The 23,936-nt window shown below is 44.8% G+C and overlaps 1 protein-coding gene across 1 annotated transcript; it reads right to left on the reverse strand.

Annotated features, from left to right (window-relative positions):
* LOC120822623 (transmembrane protein 47) lies at positions 1-22,330 on the reverse strand. Its single transcript, XM_040182421.2, has 3 exons — positions 21,832-22,330; positions 6,575-6,715; positions 1-4,335 (listed from the first exon to the last, which is right to left on the reverse strand). The coding sequence occupies exons 1-3, from the start codon at positions 22,058-22,060 to the stop codon at positions 4,157-4,159; spliced, it is 549 nt and encodes a 182-aa protein (XP_040038355.1). The 5' UTR covers positions 22,061-22,330; the 3' UTR covers positions 1-4,156.
* Between the last annotated feature and the right edge of the window lie 1,606 nt (positions 22,331-23,936).

Here is a 23,936-nt window from a genome sequence, read left to right on the forward strand (position 1 = left end):
TTCTGTTCAGTGCTTTAATGTGCCAACGTACAAAGAGATAAATGCTGATTACTGACATCTCTACAATGGCATCTAAAACCTGCCAGCACACAAACACACTCTGCCACACACACACACACACACACACACACACACACACATATATACACACTTCCTAAATCCCTATGCACATCATTAGACAGTGTTTGGCTCCAGTCTACTAGAAGATGATGCATAACACAGTGCTGTCTCCGTTGGCAAGCCTCTACTTTTCATCAGTAAATGAACACGCAAGCAGGTGCTAATAGCTACGGGTCAGAAACGTACATGGAACCAGCACGGTTCAGACAACAAACAGGAAGATGACATATTTAGAGGGAGTTGTGTTGGTGTTTGTGGTTCTCCAGAACACTGAGAATGTATTTACTACATCCAAGTACTTCATTAAAAATCAAAGCATGTAGGTCATTTCTGAAAGCGGGCGCAAACATATTTGCATTGTCATTTGGAATCTCATAATTACAACCGACACAACATCGATTCCAACACCTCATTAAGAAACCAAAACACGCCGCAACGTCTGCTCGCTCCTGAAGGCAGCAGCGAGGGGAAGTCGGAGTGGGTTTGTTGTCTGTTTAAATCTCGGGTGGAAGACGACGTAATAACTGCAGTCAGTGCCGCTGACTGAAAAAGAAACGTACAAACTAATATTAGATGCTGAAAGTGTTCAATTCTTATTTATTCCTTGAAGTAATAATACAGATTCCATAATGAACGATACCCCAGGAAGCCACCGAATACGGTTTCATGAGCATGTTGGAGAACAACGGTGGCCTTCAGGTAACATCTAGGTGGGGAAGGCGCTCTCAAGAGCCAGCCACTTCGTTTACATGCACCCGGTATTACGCTTTTTGACCGTATTACGAAAAATACCCTATTTCTAATGACATGGCTAATGAAAACGAATACTCGGCTAATACACCTGTTTACATGCAGTCGTGCATTTTGCGATAAGCCTCTTCCTCATGAGCGGGGCCGGTGAATTCCACGTTGACGCCATTGTGGACCGAACTCGTTGTTACAAACTACAGAAGCCATTTTGTTTCCTTGCGCCAGGGTGGTCCATCGGGGGCTACCGTAGACCTTGAGGTGCAACACGGTGAAGAGAACTTGAGGACCTTCTAAGCTAACAATAGCACACTAATTAAATCCTAGTTTGGGGATATTATATTCCACTTCTGCTAAAAGTGGTCAAAAACTCCTACACCCGGTTCCTTTAACCCTTCTGGGGGGGATTGGAAATGTTTCCTTCAGGTTTTAACCAAAGTCTGCTACAGCGTTAGTGCCTCAGGCTCCTCTGCACCACCAAAGCACAGAGACTGTCTTCGATGCACTAGAAGCCACGTTATCTGTCCCACCGGGGTGACGATCTCCATCACAGCGCTGTGCCATCGTGTCGGGACTTTGGTTCCACTTGGCTTTCATGTGAAAAGTCGGTAGAGAGAAAAGAATTTCATCCGTGATCTGACAGGAGATCCGGTGACCCGACACAAGCTAAACACTGATCAACCCGTGCCCCCCCCTGACTGAACCTGTTAAGCTGGGATATCTTTCTAACTGAACGATACTGGAGAGCAGGGTCACATGCTGACAGGCGACTGCTGACCCATATAGCTGCTGTTGCGAATGGATTCATGGCTGTAACAATGAGCTCTACTTCTGTTATTGGTCAGTGCTAAATAGAAAGATGGGGGGGCCGCTGGGGGCATCCAGTCACTAAAAGAATCCACATAAGACTATTTGAAAGAAGAAAGAGAACTTGATCTACTTTATCCACAAGTTGGTAGAATATCCACTGTGATTTCACAACATCAGCGTGTCACCCTGAAAAGGCTTGTACGGTGACATTAGGTGACATTAAACGTTACCAAATTAATATAGTATATATTATATTATAGGCAACATGTTACAGAGCAAATATTTTGAAATTGCAGGGTACCAATGACGATATATTAGAGGGGAAATTAGAGAGTGCCTATGGAAAGGGCCTTTCCATAGGGTGACTGCCCTGTTACTGTCCATTTAAGCGGAATTTATGAGGTACACTTTTTTTTTTACCCTGGAAACATTTCTTTTTAACCAAATTGACAAACAAACTTGATAAGTGAGAATTTGGGAAATACTACTGTTTAGTCTCTTTCCCAGAATCAGGGGTGAAAACCAGTACCACTCACATGGCTTACATCTAAATGTTGTTAGCTTAGCATAAAGACGAGTAATCGGCACAGACCTTTTACTGCATTGGGTTCACCAATGGAGCTAATTTTAGAAGCATTGCTTTTTTGTGACAGACAGAGCTCATTACTGTTGTGTCTGTGGTAAACATCATGCTGTCAGTTTATTTGAAATGAATGGACTTCTGTCAGCTGCGACTGCACAGTTCTATATTTTGTTACGGTGGCGAGGGACGTAGCCTGGATCCTATTTTTGGGGGGGCGGCGGCTTGACAGCTCCCTGTCAAATATGTGACGACGCAGAGCACCGACAAGACGCCGCCTGTAAATTTAATCCGGAGAGTCCTTATTTTATTTTTGACTTGTGAAATTGCAGGGTGGGGGTTTGAAGGGAGACTGGGGGTTACAGGGTTGGACAAGTAACTCGGCCCATGGGGCTGAGAGAGAAAACATAAAGAGGTTTTCGCTCAATGAAAGCAGAAAAAGGCTTCATGTGCGGCTTTATTGCCTCATAAAATCTGTATAGAAGTTGTTTGATTTGCACCCAGATATTGAATCGCAACCATGGCTACCATGCAGACAACTCACGATTAGAGCCAAACCCAAAGGAATATTTAAATCAGCCCGTTGGGACAGGAACTCAGCAATTATCAGATGTTCTTTTCTGTACGGTGCTCATGCCTTGATGTAGGAAACAATCAAACTTTGTGTCGTTATGAATGTCTCGAATTCCCAGCAACCATATAATAACACAACAATACTGATATTTCACAACTTCAGTGGCTATGTTTATATGCACTATTGACTCCTCACACCCGGAGTCAGCCGATCATGTGATTGCGTCCTTGAAGGTCACGCTGATACGAATAAAGTATTTCTTTATTTTTAGATGTCTACAGTTCGTACAGTAAACTTCCACCGTATAGGTTCACCTGTTTTTGTAAACTAACAACCTGGTTCACTTTAGGGTTTAAATTAGTAGGTTTTTATGTAAAATAAGTGTACATAGGCTACGTCCCTTACTTAATGGCTCATAAACTCACATCAACACACACGTACACAAAAACCTTCCGATATCGAGCCTAAACCCTTGAGTTTACTGGAATGAGTATGTTTTTGTTTTTCTAATAAAGTTAGACGCCCTCCACAGGTGTTTCTTTGATTTTTACATCCTTTCAGCTGAGTCCATAATCAGATTACTGTGCTGCAATTGCAGAGAGGTTGACTCCATGTATTGATGTGCATGTAAACATGCCCACTATGTGTGGTTTGGGGGGGCGGACGGAGGGGGGGAATTGCTCCGAGCGTCACCTCAGCTCATTGGGAATCAAAGAACCTCTGCGGAGCCTTTGGAGGCAGCCGAGCGTGGTCCCGCCTCACACCTCCCGGCCGCGGCTAATCAATTGGGACCGCTCCATGTGCGCGCCCCCCGGGTTGCCAGGGTAACAGACAAAGTGGGTCGATAAGGGAATATTGAGCTGTTGTCTTAACTTTTTTTCCACCACACCCGCTACCCTCCGTGAGGAATCTCACTGTCGTATGAAAAGTTATGAAGCAGTGAAGTGTGGCATCTGATCCTCTCCGCCGAGGGGGGGGGCTTTCTGAGGCCCAGCGGGAAGATTTGATGTTGACGGGTGAGGATGGGTATGTGACTCTGCATAAGTTCATAAACATAATGCAAAATCCTCTCAGCCTCCCCTTCCTGTCTCACAAACCACCAAAGGTTGGGTTGCTACAAGTGTCTTCCAGTTTAGTCAAAAAATGAATCCCCAATATCGCCCCGCCCTACTGATGCAGCATACACCCCCAGAATTCCCCCCCAAAATACGACATATTGCAGTCCTTACAGTTCTTCGAAACTGAGCTGCTGAAGAAAAAAAAAAGACGGTTTAGCCCCATTGAATACCTCCTCCAGCACGAAGAGTTCTAACTTTCCATCAGAGTTAGTAATACTCCTCATAGCTCTTGGGGTTGAGGCAGTAGAGGACCCCCCCGCCAAAGGAGAAGATGGTCCCCCCCCAGGCCAGGCCGTAGCCCCAGTTGAACTCGTGGTAGATCCTCAGATTGATGCTCTCGATGAACTTGATGGGGTAGAGGACCAAGCTGCAGGCCTGCAGGACAACTAGAGCAGAGGAGCAGACAAATAAGCCCAAAACAAGGGAGCATTTCCTGGAGGGGACATATCACGAAGTTCATACTTTTATGAGTTTTTTTTTCCTGGAACATGTTTTTATGTACAAATAAAAAAAGTATATATCTTTTTTGTATACTGTATTTGGCTGCTGTGTATAGAACCTCTGTCTGAAACTTTGTTTTCATTTTAAATTTGTTCTGTGTAATTTAGCGATTAAAAAACAAGAAAAAACGCTGTATGAATCCTTTAAAGCTTCCAAACTAGGGGGTGAATATCTAAATAATATATAAATTAGTATTTATTGAATCAAAGGGATGTTCTTGGAAAACCTAGGGCAAGTCTGGGGATTGAATCCCATCATCTTTTTTCACATTTCTTTGCAGCCACGTACAAAACACTTTCAGGATGCACCTCATAAATTAGCATTGACAGGCCCGAGAAGAGAGTCACGAGCCCGGGGGGGACGTCATTGAGCTCGGTTTGGTTTGTTGGGTGCTTTTTCGAAGAGCAAGATGAATCAAACTTGATTGGGCAGGAGGCGATGGGAGGGGATGATGGTGGAGGGGGAGGAGAGCGGGCGAGCAGGGGGAGACTTAAGTGTAAACGGCACAAGTTCAGAAAGGGATGAGGGGAATGAGGGGAGTGAAGAGTTAGATGTTTAAAAAGGGAGGAGGGGAGAAAGATGGATGGCAGTGGAACAAAGGAGAGCACATCAATGGTTATTTTTTCAAAGAGAATTTATCTTGTGGGAACATAAACAAGCTCTGGCACGTTCAACAACAACAACAACAACAACCGGGATCTCCAAAAACATGCTAGTATTAAAACTCGACCGGTGTGGAAAAGACTTTAAAGAGGTATAAGTTGTCTGGTATTGTGTCTGTGATCTATCTATTAATAAGGGGTCTCTTTCTAGTGCAATCCAAATACACTTTGCTCGGCTTTTAAGATATCCCTTAGAGAGGCTTTTGTGCACTGTCATGGTGACAGAAACAGCTTTTTGATTAAAAATAAATTCCTAGATTGATTTTCAAAGTTCCAACGTGATATATGAAATAACAATTTGTGCAGAATTGATTATTGAATGAAGGCAATGCATTTGTATTTTCTTTTTCAATTGAAAGGCTTCTCTATTGGATTGGTGTATGAACACATTTTATTCACGGTTCCGATAAATGGTGTTATAAAACTACGAACAACGTAATCCAGGTTGAAGCACCTGTGGGTTCTTAATGGGGTTCTTATTCGACGGTACCGTTTGGCATTGCAGCAGATTTTCTTGTTGTTTCTTGTGTTTCTTTAATAAAACACATTGTAAAACATTTTTAGAAAGGCATGGCATTAATCAACCAAGTTTTAAATGTTCGGATTTGAATAAACTAAAAGCCACTTGGGTATAACGAATGATAAAAATAAAAAAACTATTTGAAGTGAATTTACGGTGGGGAAAATATTTCACTATTTTCACATCGTGCCTCTTTATAAGCTGGAATGGCACACACCTTTTTGCATTGTTGATGCTAGAGACACAAAAAGCGTCAATCATTACAGCATGCTAAATTATTAAATGACTGAGCAGTCAAATGTCAATGCAAAAGTGAGAAGGTATAATTCCAATCTGTTTCCACTTTTTAATTCTTATACAGGAATTGAAGTATTTTGGGCATAAGCGGACCACTGGTCCATGAGAAATCGCCCTAATGTTTAAATCGCTGCACGGGTGCTTAAATAAGATTTCTTCGTTAGTGCTGTATCTCACTTTTGCACAGTATGAATCAGAAGGCAACACATCCAGCATGGCAAAATGAAACCTTTCACGCCTTGAAAATTAGATTCTGCAATTATTCCGGGGGTTGGAAATTGAGGAAATGTGGAGACTTAACGGTTGTCCAGCTTGAGGTTTGGGGCTGACTGGGGAAATTGAAGGGACAGGCGTGACCGATCTGCTCCGACCCTCCTGGGCCAGACTCATAAAAATAGGATTCCTCTACAAATGAGATTGAGAAAGATATGAAATGAGTTGTGTGTGTGAGAATGGATTTGTGCCTATTGAATGAGTAAGTAAGGATTATCATTTAAATGCATGTCACTTTCCAATGTGATTACCCCGCAACCTTCCAGTTACCTTGTCCAAATTGACTAATTAACTGTGTGTGTCATTAGGAGTGTGGGTTTTCAGCGCATAATGAACGTGTGGTCCTCGAGCCCCGACTGTGTGTCCACTGACCTGCAGCAAAGAGCATGAAGGCAACTGGTGCGTAGAATCGCCGTCTCGTGCCGATGCACACGGCAACCAGAGCGACCAGGAACGACATCAGCACTAGGGCTCCGCCCCCTAGCAACAGGGCCAGCGTAACAACCTGCCAGTCTGGGAAGGAAGGTGGTGGGAAAGGAGGAAAGGAGGAGAGGAAATGAAAGAGGAAGACGCAGGGTTGAGGTGACGGATGAAAGTAGAAAAAGAGAAGGAGGAGATGAGAAAAGTAAGTGAGCAACGAGCAACACGTTGCATACAAAAAAAATCACATTAAGAGAACAGTCATGAATAAATGCAACACTGCAAACGCATATCGGAGCCAGCAAATGAAATGCTAAAGACCTCCAGTGTGGCCTGTGAGGAGATGGAGGCGCAGGAGACATTTTATTTTATATCACTGCTTTTTACACCACCAAGTATGTTTATTAAAGAGAGGACGAGGAAGAAGGTGAGGATGGACGAAGATAAGGTTTAATAAAGGAAAGGGTGAAGAATTCAATAGGATGGGGTCTTGAGGAAGAAAGAAGAAAGAGGAGAAAAAGGGATAGAAGTGGAAGAAAAGATAGGATAAATATGGAGAAGGGGCAGAAGGAAAAGCTGACACCATAAGGAGAGAACGGTGAGGGGCCACGAGTAATAGAAGGAAAGTTTCAAAAGAAAAAGGAAAGTGAGGGTGTGGTGAATGAAGGAAAGAACTGTGAGGCAAGACGACAGGAGATGAGGGAACGATGGATTGACAGAAAAAAAATTAAAGAAAGAGAGGAAGGTAGTAGAATGGAATGAGCAGGGAATAAAAGTAAAAATAAAAGAAGGGAAGAAGGAAGTAGAAGAGGGGAGAAGGAAGCAAGTGAGGAAGAGGCTGAGGAAATTGCACATGAAGGATAAACAGATAAATGAAGACACACTTGGAGAGGCCCCTACGTCATGTTACAAGGACAAAAAGGGGGGGGGGGGCGTTAAGAGGAGAGGGTGGTGGTGGAGTTAGAGGGAGTGAGTTGAGGGGATGGAGGACTTGATGGGGCCGGGGACAGAGCATGAGAGAGGGAGAGCACTTAGTATACCTGAACCGACAAAAATCCTCAGCTAAAAAGCTTTACTGGCATGTTATCAAAAATCTGTCCACATTTATATATAGGGAGCACTGTGGCTTGATGCACACTGAAATAGAACACACACTCACTCATAAAATTGGTACCATTTGCATGTCACACTCAGGCTCCAACCTCCCTCCTGTTCTGAATGAAGCCGAAGTGTATTAAAACTTCAGGATCAGGAAAACATTTATTGCCAAAATATGTCAAACATACAAGGAATTTGTCTTGGCGGTTGGTGCGTGACAGTAGACAGTGTAACAATAGACAACAAAACAGCAGTGCACAAGTAATACAAAAGTTTAAAGAATTTAAAATATTTAAAAAGTTAAAAAATATCAAACCTAAAGTGCACTATCGAATAAGTCACAAAGTGACGAGTGACGACAAAGTGACGAGTGAAAAATTACAGTTAAAGTGACATGTGCAGTGTGAAGGGGAGTGACCGGTGGAATGTCAGAGTCAGACAGTGGGGGACCGGGCTCTGTTAATGAGCCCGACTGCTGACGGGAAGAAACTGTTCGTGTGGCGGGAGGTCTTAGTCCTGATGGACCTCAGCCTCCTGCCAGATGGAAGGGGCACAAACAGTTTTTGTCACGGGGTGAGAGGGGTCGGCTACAAACTTTTTAGCTCGCCTCAGAGACCTGGAAGCGAACAAGTCCTGCAGGGACGGCAGATTCCAGCCAATCCCCTCTCTGCAGAGCGGATGACACGCTGCAGCCTGTCCTTGGCTGTGGCTGCAGCGTACCAGACGGTGATGGAGGAGCAGAGGATGGACTCGATGATGGCCGTGTAAAAGTGGACCATCATCATCTTTGGCAGGTTGAATTTCTTCAGCTGCCTCAGGAAGAACAACCTCTGCTGAGCCTTCTTGGTGATGGAGCTGATGTTCAGCTCCCACTTGAGGTCCTGGGTGATTATGGAGCCCAGGAAACGGAAGGAATCCACAATAGTGTTGGAGTCACACAGGGTGATGGGGGAGGGTGGGGCTCTGTTCCTCCAGAAATCCACAACCATCTCCACTGTCTTTAGAGCATTGAGCTCCAGGTTGTTCTGACTGCAGATGGTCAAACTCTCACTAGTAGGCGGACTCATCCCCACCAGAGATCAGTCCAATGAGGGTGGTGTCATCCGCAAACTTCAGGAGCTTGACGGACTGGTGACTGGAGGTGTAGCTGTTGGTGTACAGGAAGAAGAGCAGAGGGGAAAGAACGCAGCCTTGGGGGGAACCGGTGCTGATGGTCCGAGAGGCTAAGACATGTTTCCCCAGCTTCACGTGCTGCTTCCTGTCAGACAGGAAGTCTGTGATCCACTTGCAGGTGGAGTCGGGCACGTGCAGCTGGGACAGTTTGTCCTGCAGCAGAGACGGGATGATGGTGTTGAAGGCAGAGCTGAAGTCCACAAACAGGATCCTGGCGTAGGTTCCTGGGGAGTCCAGATGCTAGAGGATGTAGTGGAGGGCCATGTTGACAGCATCGTCCACAGACCTGTTGGCTCTGTAGGCGAACTGCAGGGGGTCCAGGAGGGGGTTGGTGAGGGACTTCAGGTGGGTCAGGACTAGCCGTTCAAAAGACTTCATGACTACAGAGGTCAGGGTGACGGGCCTGTAGTCTTTGAATCCTGTGATCCTGGGCAAGGCAGACTTCATCTCCGGCTTCGCTATCCAGCAGTCGCTTGACTTCCTCGCTCTCACCGAGACCTGGATCACACCTGAGAACACATCCACCCCAGCCGCTCTCTCCTCCGCCTTCTCCTTCAGCCACACACCCAGGCCCACTGGCAGGGGAGGTGGCACAGGTTTACTCATTTCACCCAAATGGAGCTTTTCTCTTTACCCTCTTCCTCCATCCACCCCACTGTCTTTCGAATTCCCTGCTGTAACAGTTAGTCACCCGGTGCAATTAACAATTGTTGTCCTTTACCGTCCGCCAGGCTCCTTGGGTCATTTCTTGGAAGAACTGGACATTCTCCTGTCCAACTTCCCTGAAAATGGCCCGCCGCTCATCCTCCTGGGTGACTTCAACATCCAGACAGAGAAGTCATCTGACCTCTTACACCTACTTTCTTCTTTCGCTCTGTCACTCAGTCCCTCTCCTCTTACTCACAAAGCCGGCAATCACCTTGACTACATCTTTACTAGAAACTGCTCTACCACTAACCTCTCTGTAACTCCACTTCATGTGTCTGACCACTTATTCATCTCTTACTCTCTTCCACTGTCTATAACTAACGACCCTGCCCCATTGACTGACTCTGTACCTGTTCGTTGCAACATTCGCTCCCTCTCTCCCTCCTCCCTAGCATCCTCTGTTCTATCAGCTCTCCCTTCCACCGACTCCTTCTCACTCTTGCATCCGAACGCTGCCGCTGAGACTCTCCTCTCAACTCTTTCCTCCTCTCTAGACTCTCTCTGCCCTCTGACGACCCGACGGACTGGCAAATCCCCTCCGGCTCCGTGGCTGTCTCAACCGGTGGGTGCCATGAGAGCCACCATGCGAGCATCGGAAAGGAGATGGCGTAAATATAAACGACCTGACGACCTGCTTGAATTTCAATATCTTCTCTCTTCTTTTTCTGCTTCTATCTCTGCTGCCAAAAGCTCTTTCTACCAATCCAGAATCAAATCTTCATTTTCTAACCCCAAAAAACTCTTTTCGATCTTCTCCAACCTCCTCGAACCCCCTAGTCCTCCTCCCCCCTCCACCCTTCTTCCGGCTGACTTTGTCAACTACTTTACCAAGAAAATAGCTGACATACGCTCCTCTTTCTCAAACCCACCTCCTACTTCTTGCATCCAACTGGCTTCACCTCTATCGCCATCACTTTCCTCTTTCACCCCCCTGTCTCCTAACCAAATTCTTACCCTAGTAACCTCTGCCCGTCCGACCACCTGCCCTCTTGACCCCATTCCATCACATCTTCTACAATCTATCGCACCTGACCTTCTTCCTTTCCTCACCTGTCTCATCAACAATGCTCTGTTATCTAGCTGTTTTCCCAATTCTCTGAAGGAGGCAAGAGTTAACCCTCTCCTGAAGAAACCTACTCTCATCCCTTCTGAAGAAAAAAACTACAGACCAGTCTCTCTTCTTCCCTTTCTGTCCAAAACCCTTGAACGTGCGATCTTTAACCAACTCCCCTCCTATTTCCACCATAACAACCTCCTTGACCCCCACCAGTCAGGCTTCAGGGCAGGCCACTCCACAGAAACTGCTCTCCTTGCTGTCTCAGAGCAGCTCCAAACTGCTAGAGCCGCCTCTCTCTCCTCTGTCCTGCATTCGACACAGTCAACCACCAGATCCTTATTTTCTCCCTTCAGGAACTTGGTGTCACAGGCTCTGCTCTCTCCCTTCTCTCGTCCTACCTCGACGGCCGCACCTACCGGGTAACCTGGCGAGGATCTGTGTCGGGAACGTCCTCTTACTACGGGAGTTCCTCAGGGTTCCGTCCTGGGTCCCCTTCTCTTCTCACTCCAACTCTCTCGGCGCTGTCATTCGCTCGCATGGCTTCTCCTACCACAACTATGCAGATGACACACAACTAATTCTCTCCTTCCCTCCCTCGGACACCCAGGTGGCGGCACGGATCTCTGCCTGTCTGACTGACATCTCTCAGTGGATGTCCGCCCACCACCTGAAAATCGACAAGACTGAACTACTTCTCTTTCCAGAAAAAGACTCTCCGACCCAGGACTTGACTGTCAACTTCGGCAACTCCGTGTTAACGCCCACTTTAACCGCTAGGAACCTCGGCATCACAATCGACAGCCAACTCTCCCTGACTCCCAACATAACATTACAGGTCATTTTAGCAGACGCTTTTATCCAAAGCGACTTACATTACACTTTAAACCCATGGCTTTTTCACATTTTTGCCCAGGGAGCAATTAGGGGTTAGGTGTCTTGCTCAGGGACACTTCGACATGGAACATGGGCAAGCCTGGAATCGAACCAACAACCTTGTGCTTCACAGCACACCTTCTCTAACCCCTGCGCCACGACAACCCGCAACATCACTGCGACAACACGGTCCTGTAGATATACTCTCTACAACATCCGGAGAATACGTCCTCTTCTCACTCAGAAGGCTGCCCAGGTACTGATTCAGGCTCTTGTTATTGTAGTAGTTCACATATACTACGGTAATGTTGACCATAGTGTTAAGGTAATTACGGTATCTGTATGAGCCACTTCACTATCTGTATACCGGCATTCGAGTTATAAGTAAACGGCAAGCAGACGTATCTTCTCCCTGTCTCCGTGTGCCCTTCCTTCACCTACAAATATTACAGTTATCTCACGCCTGGACTACTGCAACTCGCTCCTGGCAGGTCTCCCTGCTACCGCCATTCGACCTCTGCAGCTCATCCAGAATGCAGCAGCTCGACTGGTCTTCAACCTTCCGAAATTCTCCCACACTACTCCACTCCTCCGCTCCCTTCACTGGCTACCGGTGGCTGCCCGCATCCAGTTCAAAACATTGGTGCTCACGTACCATGCTGTGAATGGATCGGGTCCAGCTTACATCCAGGACATGGTCAAACCCTACATCCCAACCCGCACTCTCCGCTCTGCATCTGCAAAACTGCTCGTCCCTCCCTCACTGAGAGCAAAACACTCGACTAGATCACGACTCTTTGCTATCCTTGCTCCGAAATGGTGGAACGAGCTGTCTGAAGACACCAGGACCTTCACATCTTCCGCAAACTAAAGACACACCTTTTCAGACTCTACCTCAACTAAAGACAAACAAATTGTAGCACTTAAATTGTACTTATAACGGCTCTTATTTATAGCAAATTGTAAATTGGCTTATTTGAGGAAATTGCACTTTCTTGTTTCTTGTTCTTCTGAGTTTGTACCCTTATGGTTGAATGCACTTACATTACATTACATTACATGTCATTTAGCAGACGCTTTTATCCAAAGCGACGTACAATAAGTGCAGGGTACAAACTCAGGAGAACAAGAAACAAGAAAGTGCAATTTCCTCAAATAAGCCAATTTACAATTTGCAATAGATGTTACAAGTACAATTTAAGTGCTACAATTTGTTAGTCTTTACTCAAAGTATTATAAGTCGCTTTGGATAAAAGCGGATAAAAGCGCCAGCTAAATGACATGTAATGTAATGTCTGCAGGGAGATGTTGAAGATGTCAGTGAACACCGGAGACAGCTGGTCAGGACAATGCTTCAGGGTGTGACGACTTGCTTTCTCTCTACTGACCAACAGGAGGTAATTTCTGTGTTTCCATCCATCCATCCATCCATCCATCGTCACACAGGGTCGCGGGGGGGCTGGAGTCCATCCCAGCCAACTTCAGGCGATAGACAGGGTACATCCTGGATTGGTCGCCAGCCAATCGCAGGACTACACAGAGACACACAACCATTCACACTCACATTCACATTCACACATCTACGGGCAATTTAGAGTCACCAATTAACCTGATCCCCAGAGCATGTCTTTGGACTGTGGGAGGAAGCCGGAGAACCCGGAGAGAGACACGCAGACACGGGGAGAACATGCAGACTCCACACAGAAAGGCCACTGGGTGGAATCGAACCCAGGACCTTCTTGCTGTGAGGCAACGGTGCTAACCACCACGCCACCGTGCCGCCCCCATTTCTGTGTTTGCAAGTGTGATTGTTTAAATATCTATGAGAAAACTTTACAACATAACAGGATGTTTTCCCTCAGTGAACATTGTAAACACGAGTTCATGGTCTCAACCTCTAGTTTCAAGTCTTCTTCAATGCAGCATGATGTTCATTTAGTACACAACGCTCCATTCAAACAGATCAGAACTCAGAAGATTTTTTGGTTTGCAGAATTGGCTTACTTGATGAAATTGCACTTTCATGTTTCTTGCCCTTTTGAGTCCTAATCCTTATGTTTGAATGCACTTATTGTAAGTCGCTTTGGATAAAAGTGTCAGCTAAATAACTAACTCAAAACTTCTTATATAGACGTCTGTAAGTCTTTGGTCACACTCAAGAAGGTTTTAGCTCACTAGCTAGCACCTTTAAGGCCTTGTCACACCAGCAAACTAGAGGTAGCTGGTGAGCAAAGAAGCCAGCCGGGAACACCGGGAGCTCTCCTCAGGTGATGCGTTGGGAACTGGAGGCGGTGTTACCAGACATCGCACCATTCTTTACTCAGAAAGTTAAGTCGTGGTCGTCTCCTGTTGAAACCCAAGCTAGCTCAGCCGCTAATGGGAAAGTCTGCTCGGGCAATTTTCAGTTGTCTCACAAGCGAAAACATCTCCACAGATAGTGCTGTGAAAGTGGCCAATTCACCCCACAGACTTCTTTGTCTTCATGTTTGTGCACAACACAGAGTGATGGCCTTGTTTGACCAGTAATTACAGAAAGATATCAACTAATAACGAAGTTGATCTACTGCTTGTTTAACGTGGCATAGTATTTGTACTATCAAGTCACACATGATCTCGACGATTGAAAGTCACGACAATCCACTTGGTGTGAATATTTTTACCCGCAATATGCCATAAAATCTTATATTGCGCCGGATTTTACTGGGACATTATATACTTTAATATTAACTCACTTTAGTGTCGTGACACAAACATACACACGCATACAAGTCATCATCTAATCCATTTGGCTCTCAGGGAGAAAATAACTTTGACCCTTTATTTGACCTTCTATTACCGGTTTGCCCTAGCACTGTGATCAGATGGGATACTGACAAATTGGGCGGGCTCGTATATGCTGCTATAAAACCTATTTTGGTATTACATGGCTTAACCTGCAAGTGCTATTTGCAAAGTCTATAAATTAATAAAATAATCTGCACTCCTTGAGGACATACAGTAGCTCTTAAAAGGCAAACTTCAAATAGGAGACTGGATAGAACGAGCTGCGTCTGAAACTGAAATGTTGCTGTCACTACAGATTCAAAGTACTTGGCATCATTGCTGTACGGCAGGGCTGTGAAGGCATGTATTTAGTATTTTGCATCTCGGCTATATTTTGGCTGTGTAAATACGGTCGAAAAAGGTTATAAAAGATGTATGTGGAGGTGAGAGATAAAGGGAGTGAGAGATTTAAAAGCAGAGGGAGGGACAGGGACGGAGATGAAAGAGAAGATGCGGAGGTGGACGGTGGGAGGCAGAGAGGGGAGGAGGAAATTAAAGATGAAAGAGGGGAGAAAGTGGGATGGAGAGATGGTGGAGAGCAAAAAAAGGGGAGGAGAGATAAAAAACACTTATATATTAAATCTTATATTACGAAAGATTGTTTTCTGGATTCAGTTTTATTAAAACGTCCCATTCCTATAGTTCTAGTAGTATTTGCCAAGCTTCGGCTCTTGCTTCATGTTGTGGGTAAAGCACTCCTGGTTAAAATGCTGTCTTTCCCTTGATGTCGGCTCCACAAAAGCAACTCAAAATCTGTTGCCTCTTGAGAGTTGCCTTAAAAACGGTGCCCTGTGTAAGCAATGCAACAAGTCCATAGGTGTATGAGATGGAGGATTTTTTTTTAAAAGGGTCTCTGGAGCCTCAGGTGGTTCATTGTCCAGTTCATATTTAACTTTTACATTTCCCCCGAAACACAGAACTGGTAACCGGCCAATCAAATGGCAGCAGGAGAGCAAAAGGCATCAAATAACCAATCAAAACTAATATCAGCAGCCATGGTTCAGTGAGAATCCCATCTTTCTGCTCAGATCAGTCACATCATTGGAAAATATTATACTATATGTATGCGGGTCATGTTAAACTTGCAGGACCTAGAGTTTGTTTAAAGAGTTTTCTTCACAGGCAAAAGACATAAAAGTGGAAAGACGAGTAAATCACCAGATAAGGACACTTTAATTAAGGAAGGTCAGTGAAACTATGACCCTCCGCTACAGTCGCAGCAAACACGTATGATATGCTGTGAATTTCAACAAAAGGAAAAAAAACATGGTGTGGGTTGAAATCACATAGTAAATGTCCTGTATACGTGTTTGGGATACGATCAGCTCTTTTTAAAGCAAAAGAGAAACCTAGCACGGCATCACGAAGTTGGTAAGACCTGAAAGTTCTGTGTTTTTTTAATTTTATGTCAAGACACTCGGAGAGCATGTCCCCATACAATGTTATTTTAATTCATTTATTAAACTTGCTTGGGAGGATTGGCAAAATGCATCTAACTGTAATATCTTGTAATAGTTCTTACAATAGTTCTTGTAATATTCATTTATGTATACATGAATACATTTTTGTTATGACTGCATGACACATATGGTAAACTTGTACTTCTCCTTCACACACATACACTCGTTACAACGGCTGCAAACACCTCGCCCGCTCTTTCCGTTCTCTTTCATTCACTCACAAAAAAACGTGATCTTACTCTCGGACACGTCTGGTGACCCAAGAACCCGCAGCATCAATTCTGTCTCTCTCTGACTCTCACACACATCTCAGGTCAATCTGGCTGGTTGCATGACCTGCTAACTAGCGCTCGCACCAGTTTCTCCCACACAGACACACACACACTGTGCTGCTCTGTGAACCGTTCTCACTCGCGACGAGAGAAGTACCTCTTGCTGTAATATGACAATTTGCCATGTGACGCGATTACTGCACTGCAGTGTCACTTTCTTTTTTTCCCGTCCTGTAAAGGCTCTCCAGGCCGTCACTCTGATTAGCTGCTGAAGTCTTCTAACCAGTATAGATCCCAGTAGCCTTGCACAACAGCTGCAAAGGTAAAACCCATTGACTGTATGTATTAGCGAGCATAGTCCCCAAGTCACCCGTTTTAAAGCCTTGATTATGGGCAACGTCACCATGGTTTTTGGTAATCGCCATCTTGGAGTTTGGTCGCTTACATTTTGGTTATTTGTGGCAGTCACTTTTTTTTTTTTTGTCAGACGGCACCTTGGATCCCAAAACCTGCTCGCTGAATAGAAAAGCATTTCTGGCAAAGATGACAATTTTTATCATAGGTAAAAGCTGTAAAATAGCTTTTTCATTCATATTTATGGAACTCTGAGCTTCCCTTTCCTTCCCCAACATTGGATCGAACAATATTGGATATATAGGTTCCATAGTTTGCTAATTTTTTAATGAAATTATCAATGAAATTATTTTCTTATGGTTCATGGAACTGTAACTTCTGTAATCTGTAATCTGTAATTCTGCACCAAAGAGATCTTTGTGTTCTCTCTACGTCTTTTCCATTCAGGTGCAGCACTTACATACTGCAGAGAAAATCAAGGCCACAGAGAGAAAATGTGTAGGAGCAGAAAACACTCAAAGGGCAATGGGATCAGAGGGTTTAATGTTTAAAGGTCATTTTTCTGCTTTTGTATCAAACACTAGGGTGTTGGATCGAGCGGTGGGGTTGCCAAACCAACTCCTAACTCCTAACCAAGTGCTGTGAAGTGCTCAGCGAGAAAAACTTGAGGTTCAGACGCTCCAGGGACACGGGTCATAGAGACAGGGATCCAACCGCTAACCAGGACGATCCGCCACAGCCGTCCCCCGGTAAAGGAGAGAACTTATGGTGGCCTTTACTTAAAGAAAAAAAACGTTATAGGCCCTTTAGAGCCTTTGTTCGGTTTGTCCATTTGGTGCTGTACTGTAAAGGTCCAACACGGTGGACTCTGGCCTATGTAGATGTGAAGGACGTTTTCTTATTCTTCTATTCTTAGTTTTTAGGTGATGGCACACTCAAGAAAACAGGATTATGAATACCATTTTCCATTCTAGCCAAGAGTTTATAAACATAAATACGACCAATAAACCTAAAACTACCGCTGGTTTCAAACCCTGCTTATGACAGGTAAAAAAAACAGTATATGCAGAAAAATTAATTATAACTGCAAGTTAACACCAAAGGAATATACTGTAATTCCAATATTTAAGATACATTTTGTCATTTATTATTATAGAATTAGTTTATTTCAAGACTTTTACAGGCGTTTTGTGCGCTGCCACATGCTACAGCTGTGATACTGTAAAGCCTTTGAAGAAAGCTTGATTTGCATCCACCAAAAAGGATTATGTGTTTTCAGGCACGTGCAGCTCCCTTTGCCCATCATGCCTGCAGTGTGTGTGTTGGGAGCTGTATGTTCTTGGCTATTCCCCTATCTGCCAGTCCGCCACAGAACTGAATGCCACATCGTTTCCCATTCCCCGCTCAGCCGCTACAAATAGAACGGGCGTCTCCGGGGGGGCTCGGCTCACCGAGAGGAGAGAGGGTAGGAGGAGAAGGGGAAAGGAGGAGAGGGAGGGAGAGTAAAAAGAGGAGACTTAACCCTGGAGAAAATGGAAATTGAGATGGAGAGGGCTAAGGAGAAGGAGGGATGGTTAGATTACAAAAGGGAAAATGATACCATTAGTAAATGTAACAATGAAGCCTTCGGGGAGGGAGGGAGGGAACAAGGAACAAACAAAAATGAGTTGGGAGGAAGAAATGGGAGGAGGGTTGAGTTTCGGGGAAAAGACAATTCATTTTGAGAGTACGGATGAGAAAGGGTCAGGGGAGTGAAAGCAACGGACAGATCAATAGACAGATGGAGAAAGATGAGAGGAGCAGAGTTGCCGGGGGAGGAGGCGGGCGAGAGCGGGACAGCATTCATTGAGGTTTTTTAGGTCCTTACTGGTGACTAATCTCAAATCAGTGACAATAAAGACTGGTGAAGTTGGGTCAAAAATGACACCTCTTTGTTCGAATTGATTTCCAACCGCACCGGTCTACGAACTTGAGTAATTCTTCTGGGATTGATTCCTAAATGTGTAAATAAAGCACAAGCAAAATTGACCAATTAGCTGACATTTTGGGGTAATTTGAAACAACGTGCATAGAAAAGGAGAAAAGATGGTTCCCATTGCATTAAGAGATAATTTACGAGCAAATCCAAAAGCCTGAAATCTGTGAAGGTCGAGTCAATGACAAACACATTCGGCAATAGCACATCCTTTGCTATTATTGTGTTCCTGTTTCACTTGAAGCTGTGAAATAAATATTTATTGTGCAATAGATTGAGCGTGAAATCCGAGTTGTAGGAAAACAAAGAGGGAGATCGATGGGATAGAAGAGGCTTTGGTGGAGGAGGAACAGGTGAGCAAAGGAGGAAGATGAATATGGTAGAAGATGAGGAGGTGGCGTTTGAACTACACAGGAGGAGGTCGTGAGGGGGGAACAAATCAGGGTGGGAGGAAAGTAGGTTGGCTGTCAAGTGTAACTTCCAAGGCTTTAAACACCTTTCCACAGTGTGTGTGTGTGTGTGTGAGAGTCAAATGTCCCGGTAGGATTTCTCATCTGAAGCCATGACTTGATATCTTGGTGGTCCATGATCGGTGTCCCTTGGCTACTGCCATCAATACAGAAACCTCCTAACGTTTCCTCGTCCACTTGTTAAAGTGACGGCCCTTTTCTTTTTGTCATTCTGGTCCTTTGAATCAACTCATCATTCACAACAGGACATTTAACAGAGGAGCCACAGTGAGCAGCGGCTTAGCTTCTGATCCCTCACACGCTGCAGGTCGAAGCCTTAATCTTTTGGCCAGCAAATTTTAAGTGACTTTTTTAAGAAATCCATCCACTGGTTGGACAGAATGGGCCACGTAAACTAGTTGGGTTTGTAGCGGGTGGTGTGGGCTATTCTGGTGGCATTACTCCATCAGTGAAACAAAAAAAAAGAAGCTGAGGTTGCAGAATGAAAGCAAACCAAACCTGTATTTTTTATTGAATGTGTGTTTATACTCAAGCAGTGTATGCAACTTTTATGCAATACAACCAGTGGGTTTATTATAGAATTATTTGCACAAACCTCTTCACAGATAAGCCTCGTAATTTTAAAATAATTTAGCTGGAGCCAACATGACAAAAATTGAGCAGTTATCTTAAGTAAAAACTAGTCTTTTAAGAATTAAACTAAAATTAGGGTTATCCATCATCAAGATCATTCATGTCAACATGTGCAGCAGACGTTGGAAGTCCCGGTTTGCTGCTTTGAGGAGGCCAATGTTACAGGACACTTGTCCGTTTGAGAATATAGAAGCATAATGGGTCAACAAAGACTTTTTATTGTTGAAGAGCAATATTACATTCGGTTGTGTTTTCTGTAACACATGAGACTGTTAAACTGTTGAGTCATTTCGGAACCTCTGTATAATTGTACAGCAGGCAACATTCAACAAGTAAACTATTCCAATTATTTTGATCATAACAAATCAGTTCTTTTCTGCAAACACAGATCCTTCCTTTGTGCGTTTCCTTTTTTGATCTCTGTCCAATTAATTAGAAGTTATGCTGTGCATATTGCAAACCAGAGATGTCTGATGCATTGCATCCTTTTTCCTGTTGCCGGGGGCGAGACTTTTGCATAAAGCTAATAGGTGTTGATTTTCTTTTCCTGGTGTTAAAAATGGAAATAATGAGCAGGATATAAAAACTGTTAATGTATGCACACGTGTCATTTTATGCCACGGTATCCAGGTAGAAACCAGTAGCAGCCAGCTAATAGGCTTTCCTTTTTGACATGATTAATGTTGAACATTCATCCCTATGGGACCAACTAATGGATATAACAAATCTAAAATCCAATCTTTTGACTTCAGAAAATAAGTTTCTTCTTCTTCTTGCTGACTTTATCACCACACCGCCGTGACGCCCAAACGAATTAACACGGCTGACACAAACCTATCTCTCTAAAACCTCTAATCGTGTGTGTGTGTGTGTGTGTGTGTGGAGAGGGGAGAGTGGGGTGAGCAGGTCCGATTAGAGGTGGCGTGGAGATGCAACAACAGAGAAATCAGAGTGTGACATGAAATATTCAGCCGGGCTTCAGAGGAGACTGTCCAGAAATAGGTCAGCTCAACGTGGTAACCGAACACACACACACACACTTATTTACATACTAACATGCAGACTCCTCTCCTGACAACACAAATACACATGTACATTGCATACAGTAAAAACACACAGCACAGTCTTTTTTACACAGTCATGATTAAAGACAGAATGGATGGAGGAACGGGTGGATGGAAGGATAGACATAGATGTATAAGTGGATGGGTTAATAGACAGATGGAGACGGATGGAGAGGGGGGGTGGACGTATAGCTAGCAATGGAGTGATGATAGATAGTGTCCGTCACAGTGTCAGACGCTTTAAAGACCCGTTTGAATGATTCCTTTTTAAGGCCCCCAGGTCAACATCAGCAAGATGGTGATCATTGTCATTCTGCAAGTTATAGTTCCAAAGCAAAATTATGTTTACTTGTCCTTCCCAGCAGCGTGTTTAGGTGTATCAACATTTTTTTGTCTCACAAATTGGAGACATATCATCATCTTTTATCATAACAACAAGGAGATTATTTTTTACTTAAGACATAAATGCACCTACAAAGTGCATTTTAGAGCTGCAACTGACTTTGTCATAAAGATTGAATATAATGTGCCAAATGTTTCCCAGTCCAGGTTGAGGTGTTGAAATACCCACGGCGCAACAGTCAAAGATATTCAAAATATTTAAGCTGGAAGCCCGGCACATTTAATCAAAATTTACTTGAATGATTAATGGATTATCAAAAGTGTTTAAGTTGCAATCATTTCAGCTCTTAAGGCATAAAGTGGTGGTGGTGAAGCTCACCGCTGTTTCTCCTCACAAACCTGAGAGAGTGGCAGTGCCCATTAACACCATGGGTTAGTATTTACCGCACGTCTGTGTGTTTGTTTAAATGTCACGTCTGCAGCCTTTTGAGGATCAGAGGAGCGCTGAGAGGGAATGTAACACAATGACATGAGCGATAGGAGCCTGTGTTACAGGTAGTTCTTTAAAAAATGTATGATCCAATTATCCTTCACAGTTTTCAAGACAAAAATACGTGTTCACCTCCAACAAAATGAAAGTGAAACCCAGTGTAATTTGCAGCCTGTCAGAATGGGGCTTTGTTATGATTGGAGTGTGTGTGTGGGGGGGTTCTCGAGGAGTCGTCTTTAGGCTGGGTGCAGGAATGCCCTTAAGAGGTGCAGAAGCATCCCTCCATCATCATCATCATCATCATCATCATCCAACTCTTTGTTCGCTGGGCTCGTGTAACGCGTGGTGACGAGCCTCCGTCCTGTCCCGCCTGATGTTTCCTTTTATCATAAGCAGAGCTCTAGTGACTTTGTTTACCTGAACCCAGCGTGCTGCTGCACTGCCAGTTGTCGGTGCTCGCCGGCTTCCAGCAGGACTCCCACAGGGACAGGTAGTACTGGTCGTCGGCGGTCACCCACGCCGGGCTCATCACGGCTCCCACGTCCAGGCAGAGCGCCAGGAAGACGCACACCAGCCCGACCAGCTTCAGCGGCGTCAGCGGGGACCCGCGGACCGACTCGTCCGTCTCGGGCACGGCGGTCGACATGGCACACGGCTGGAGCGCGGCGAAGGAGGGTTTAGGGGAGAGGGAGAAGGAACGGGGGGGGGGGGTTACCGGTTGAAGTCCCGGGGACGATGCCGACGATTGCGTGGATGTTTGAGAAAGTCGGGCGGGTGGAGGGGGAAGCCTGAGCCGATGGTGCTGCTGCTGGTGCCGCCGCAGCCGCCTGCGTTGCCCGGTGGACGGACGCTGCGCCTGTGCGCACCGCTGCTGCCCCGCGCCGGAGATCTCCGCCGTTTAAGGGGCGCTGACGTCAATGCTGCCAAGGATCAGCAGGTGCTACAGGGTCCTAGAGTGAGAGAGTGAGAGAGGGGGGGCAACTTGGCTTATTATGCCAGTTCAACCGGCTTAAAACATCTTAAATATCGTGCCTATAGAACGTTAACACATTCTGCATGTTTCAGGTTATGCTTCTGATTCAAAAATCCTAAATTTAACTTCGGGGTTTATGCCACATTGGCACATCGGCATTATGCCAGCAGGGGACTCTTTTGGTTGCATAGAAATCTTTGAAAACATGAGAACTTCTAACCTGATTTCACTAAACGGTTACTCACAAAACACAGTAACTCAGTAAACATTATGTTCTCAATGTCTAGTTTCAAGTTGTCATCAATACATGATGTTATGATTTAGTAATCATAGTTTACATGATTTTGTAAACGATGGTCCATTTAGAGCAAATAGACCGGTTTGCTGGGATTGACAAGTCACTGACAGGTACCAGAGCCATATGCGGCATCTCTACGTCACTACTCAGCATTCAAAAACAACCAAACTCAGGGCTTAAAAACGCCAGTCAATGAACCAATGGGCGACGTCACAATAGCTACCTCCACTTCTCATATACAGTGTATGGTTAACCCTTAAGCCAGGGTTTCATTTGTTAAATGAGAATGTGTTTGTGATGTGCTTTTAATTCATTTCAAATCCACTTGCATAATTTGGGGCTGTTCAGCCTTATAAATTTGTGTTGCAGGGGTTTGCTACATAAATGATTACACGTACGTTCTGTAGATTAAAAACCTTGACCCAGGATAAGGGTGTGAAAGTCCAGGAATTTCCTTAAAAAAAACAATTTACAATTTCCTATAAATAAGTGGCGTTACAAGTACAATTTAAGTGCTACAATTTGTAAGTCTTTTAGTTGAGGTAGAGTCTGAAGAGGTGTGTCTTTAGTTTGCGGCGGAAGATGTGAAGGCTCTCTGCGGTCCTAGTGTCTTCAGAAAGCTCTTTCCAACATTTCGGAGCAAGGACAACAAAGAGTAGTGATCTAGTCCAGCAGAAAGTGCAGGTCGGGATGTAGGGTTTGACCATGTCATGGATGTAAGCTGGACCTGATCCATTCACAGCATGGTACGTGAGCACCAATGTTTTGAACTGAATGTGGGCAGCCACCGGTAGCCAGTGAAGAGAGCAGAGGAGTGGAGTAGTATGGGAGAATTTAGGAAGGTTAAAGACCAGTCGAGCTGCTGCATTCTGGATGAGCTGCAGAGGTCAAATGGCGGTGGCAGGGAGACCTGCAAGTAGAGAGTTGCAGTAGTCCAGGTGGGAGATGACAAGAGCCTGAATCAGTACCTGCGCTGCCTTCTGAGTGAGAAGAGGACGTATTCTCCTGATGTTGCAGAGCGTGTATCTACAGGATTGTGTTGTCGCAGTGATGTTGGGAGTAAGGGAGAGTTGGCAGTCGAGCATCACGCCGAGGTTCCTAGCAGTCAAAGTGGGCGTTAACACGGATTTGCCAAAGTTGACAGTCAAGTCCTGGGTCAGAGAATCTTTTCCCGGAAAGAGAAGTAGTTCAGTCTTGTCGGGGTTGATTTTCAGATGGTGGGCGGACATCCACTGAGAGATGTCAGTCAGA

The sequence above is a fragment of the Gasterosteus aculeatus genome, chromosome 1 (assembly GCF_964276395.1).
Source record: "Gasterosteus aculeatus chromosome 1, fGasAcu3.hap1.1, whole genome shotgun sequence".
NCBI lineage: Eukaryota > Metazoa > Chordata > Actinopteri > Perciformes > Gasterosteidae > Gasterosteus > Gasterosteus aculeatus.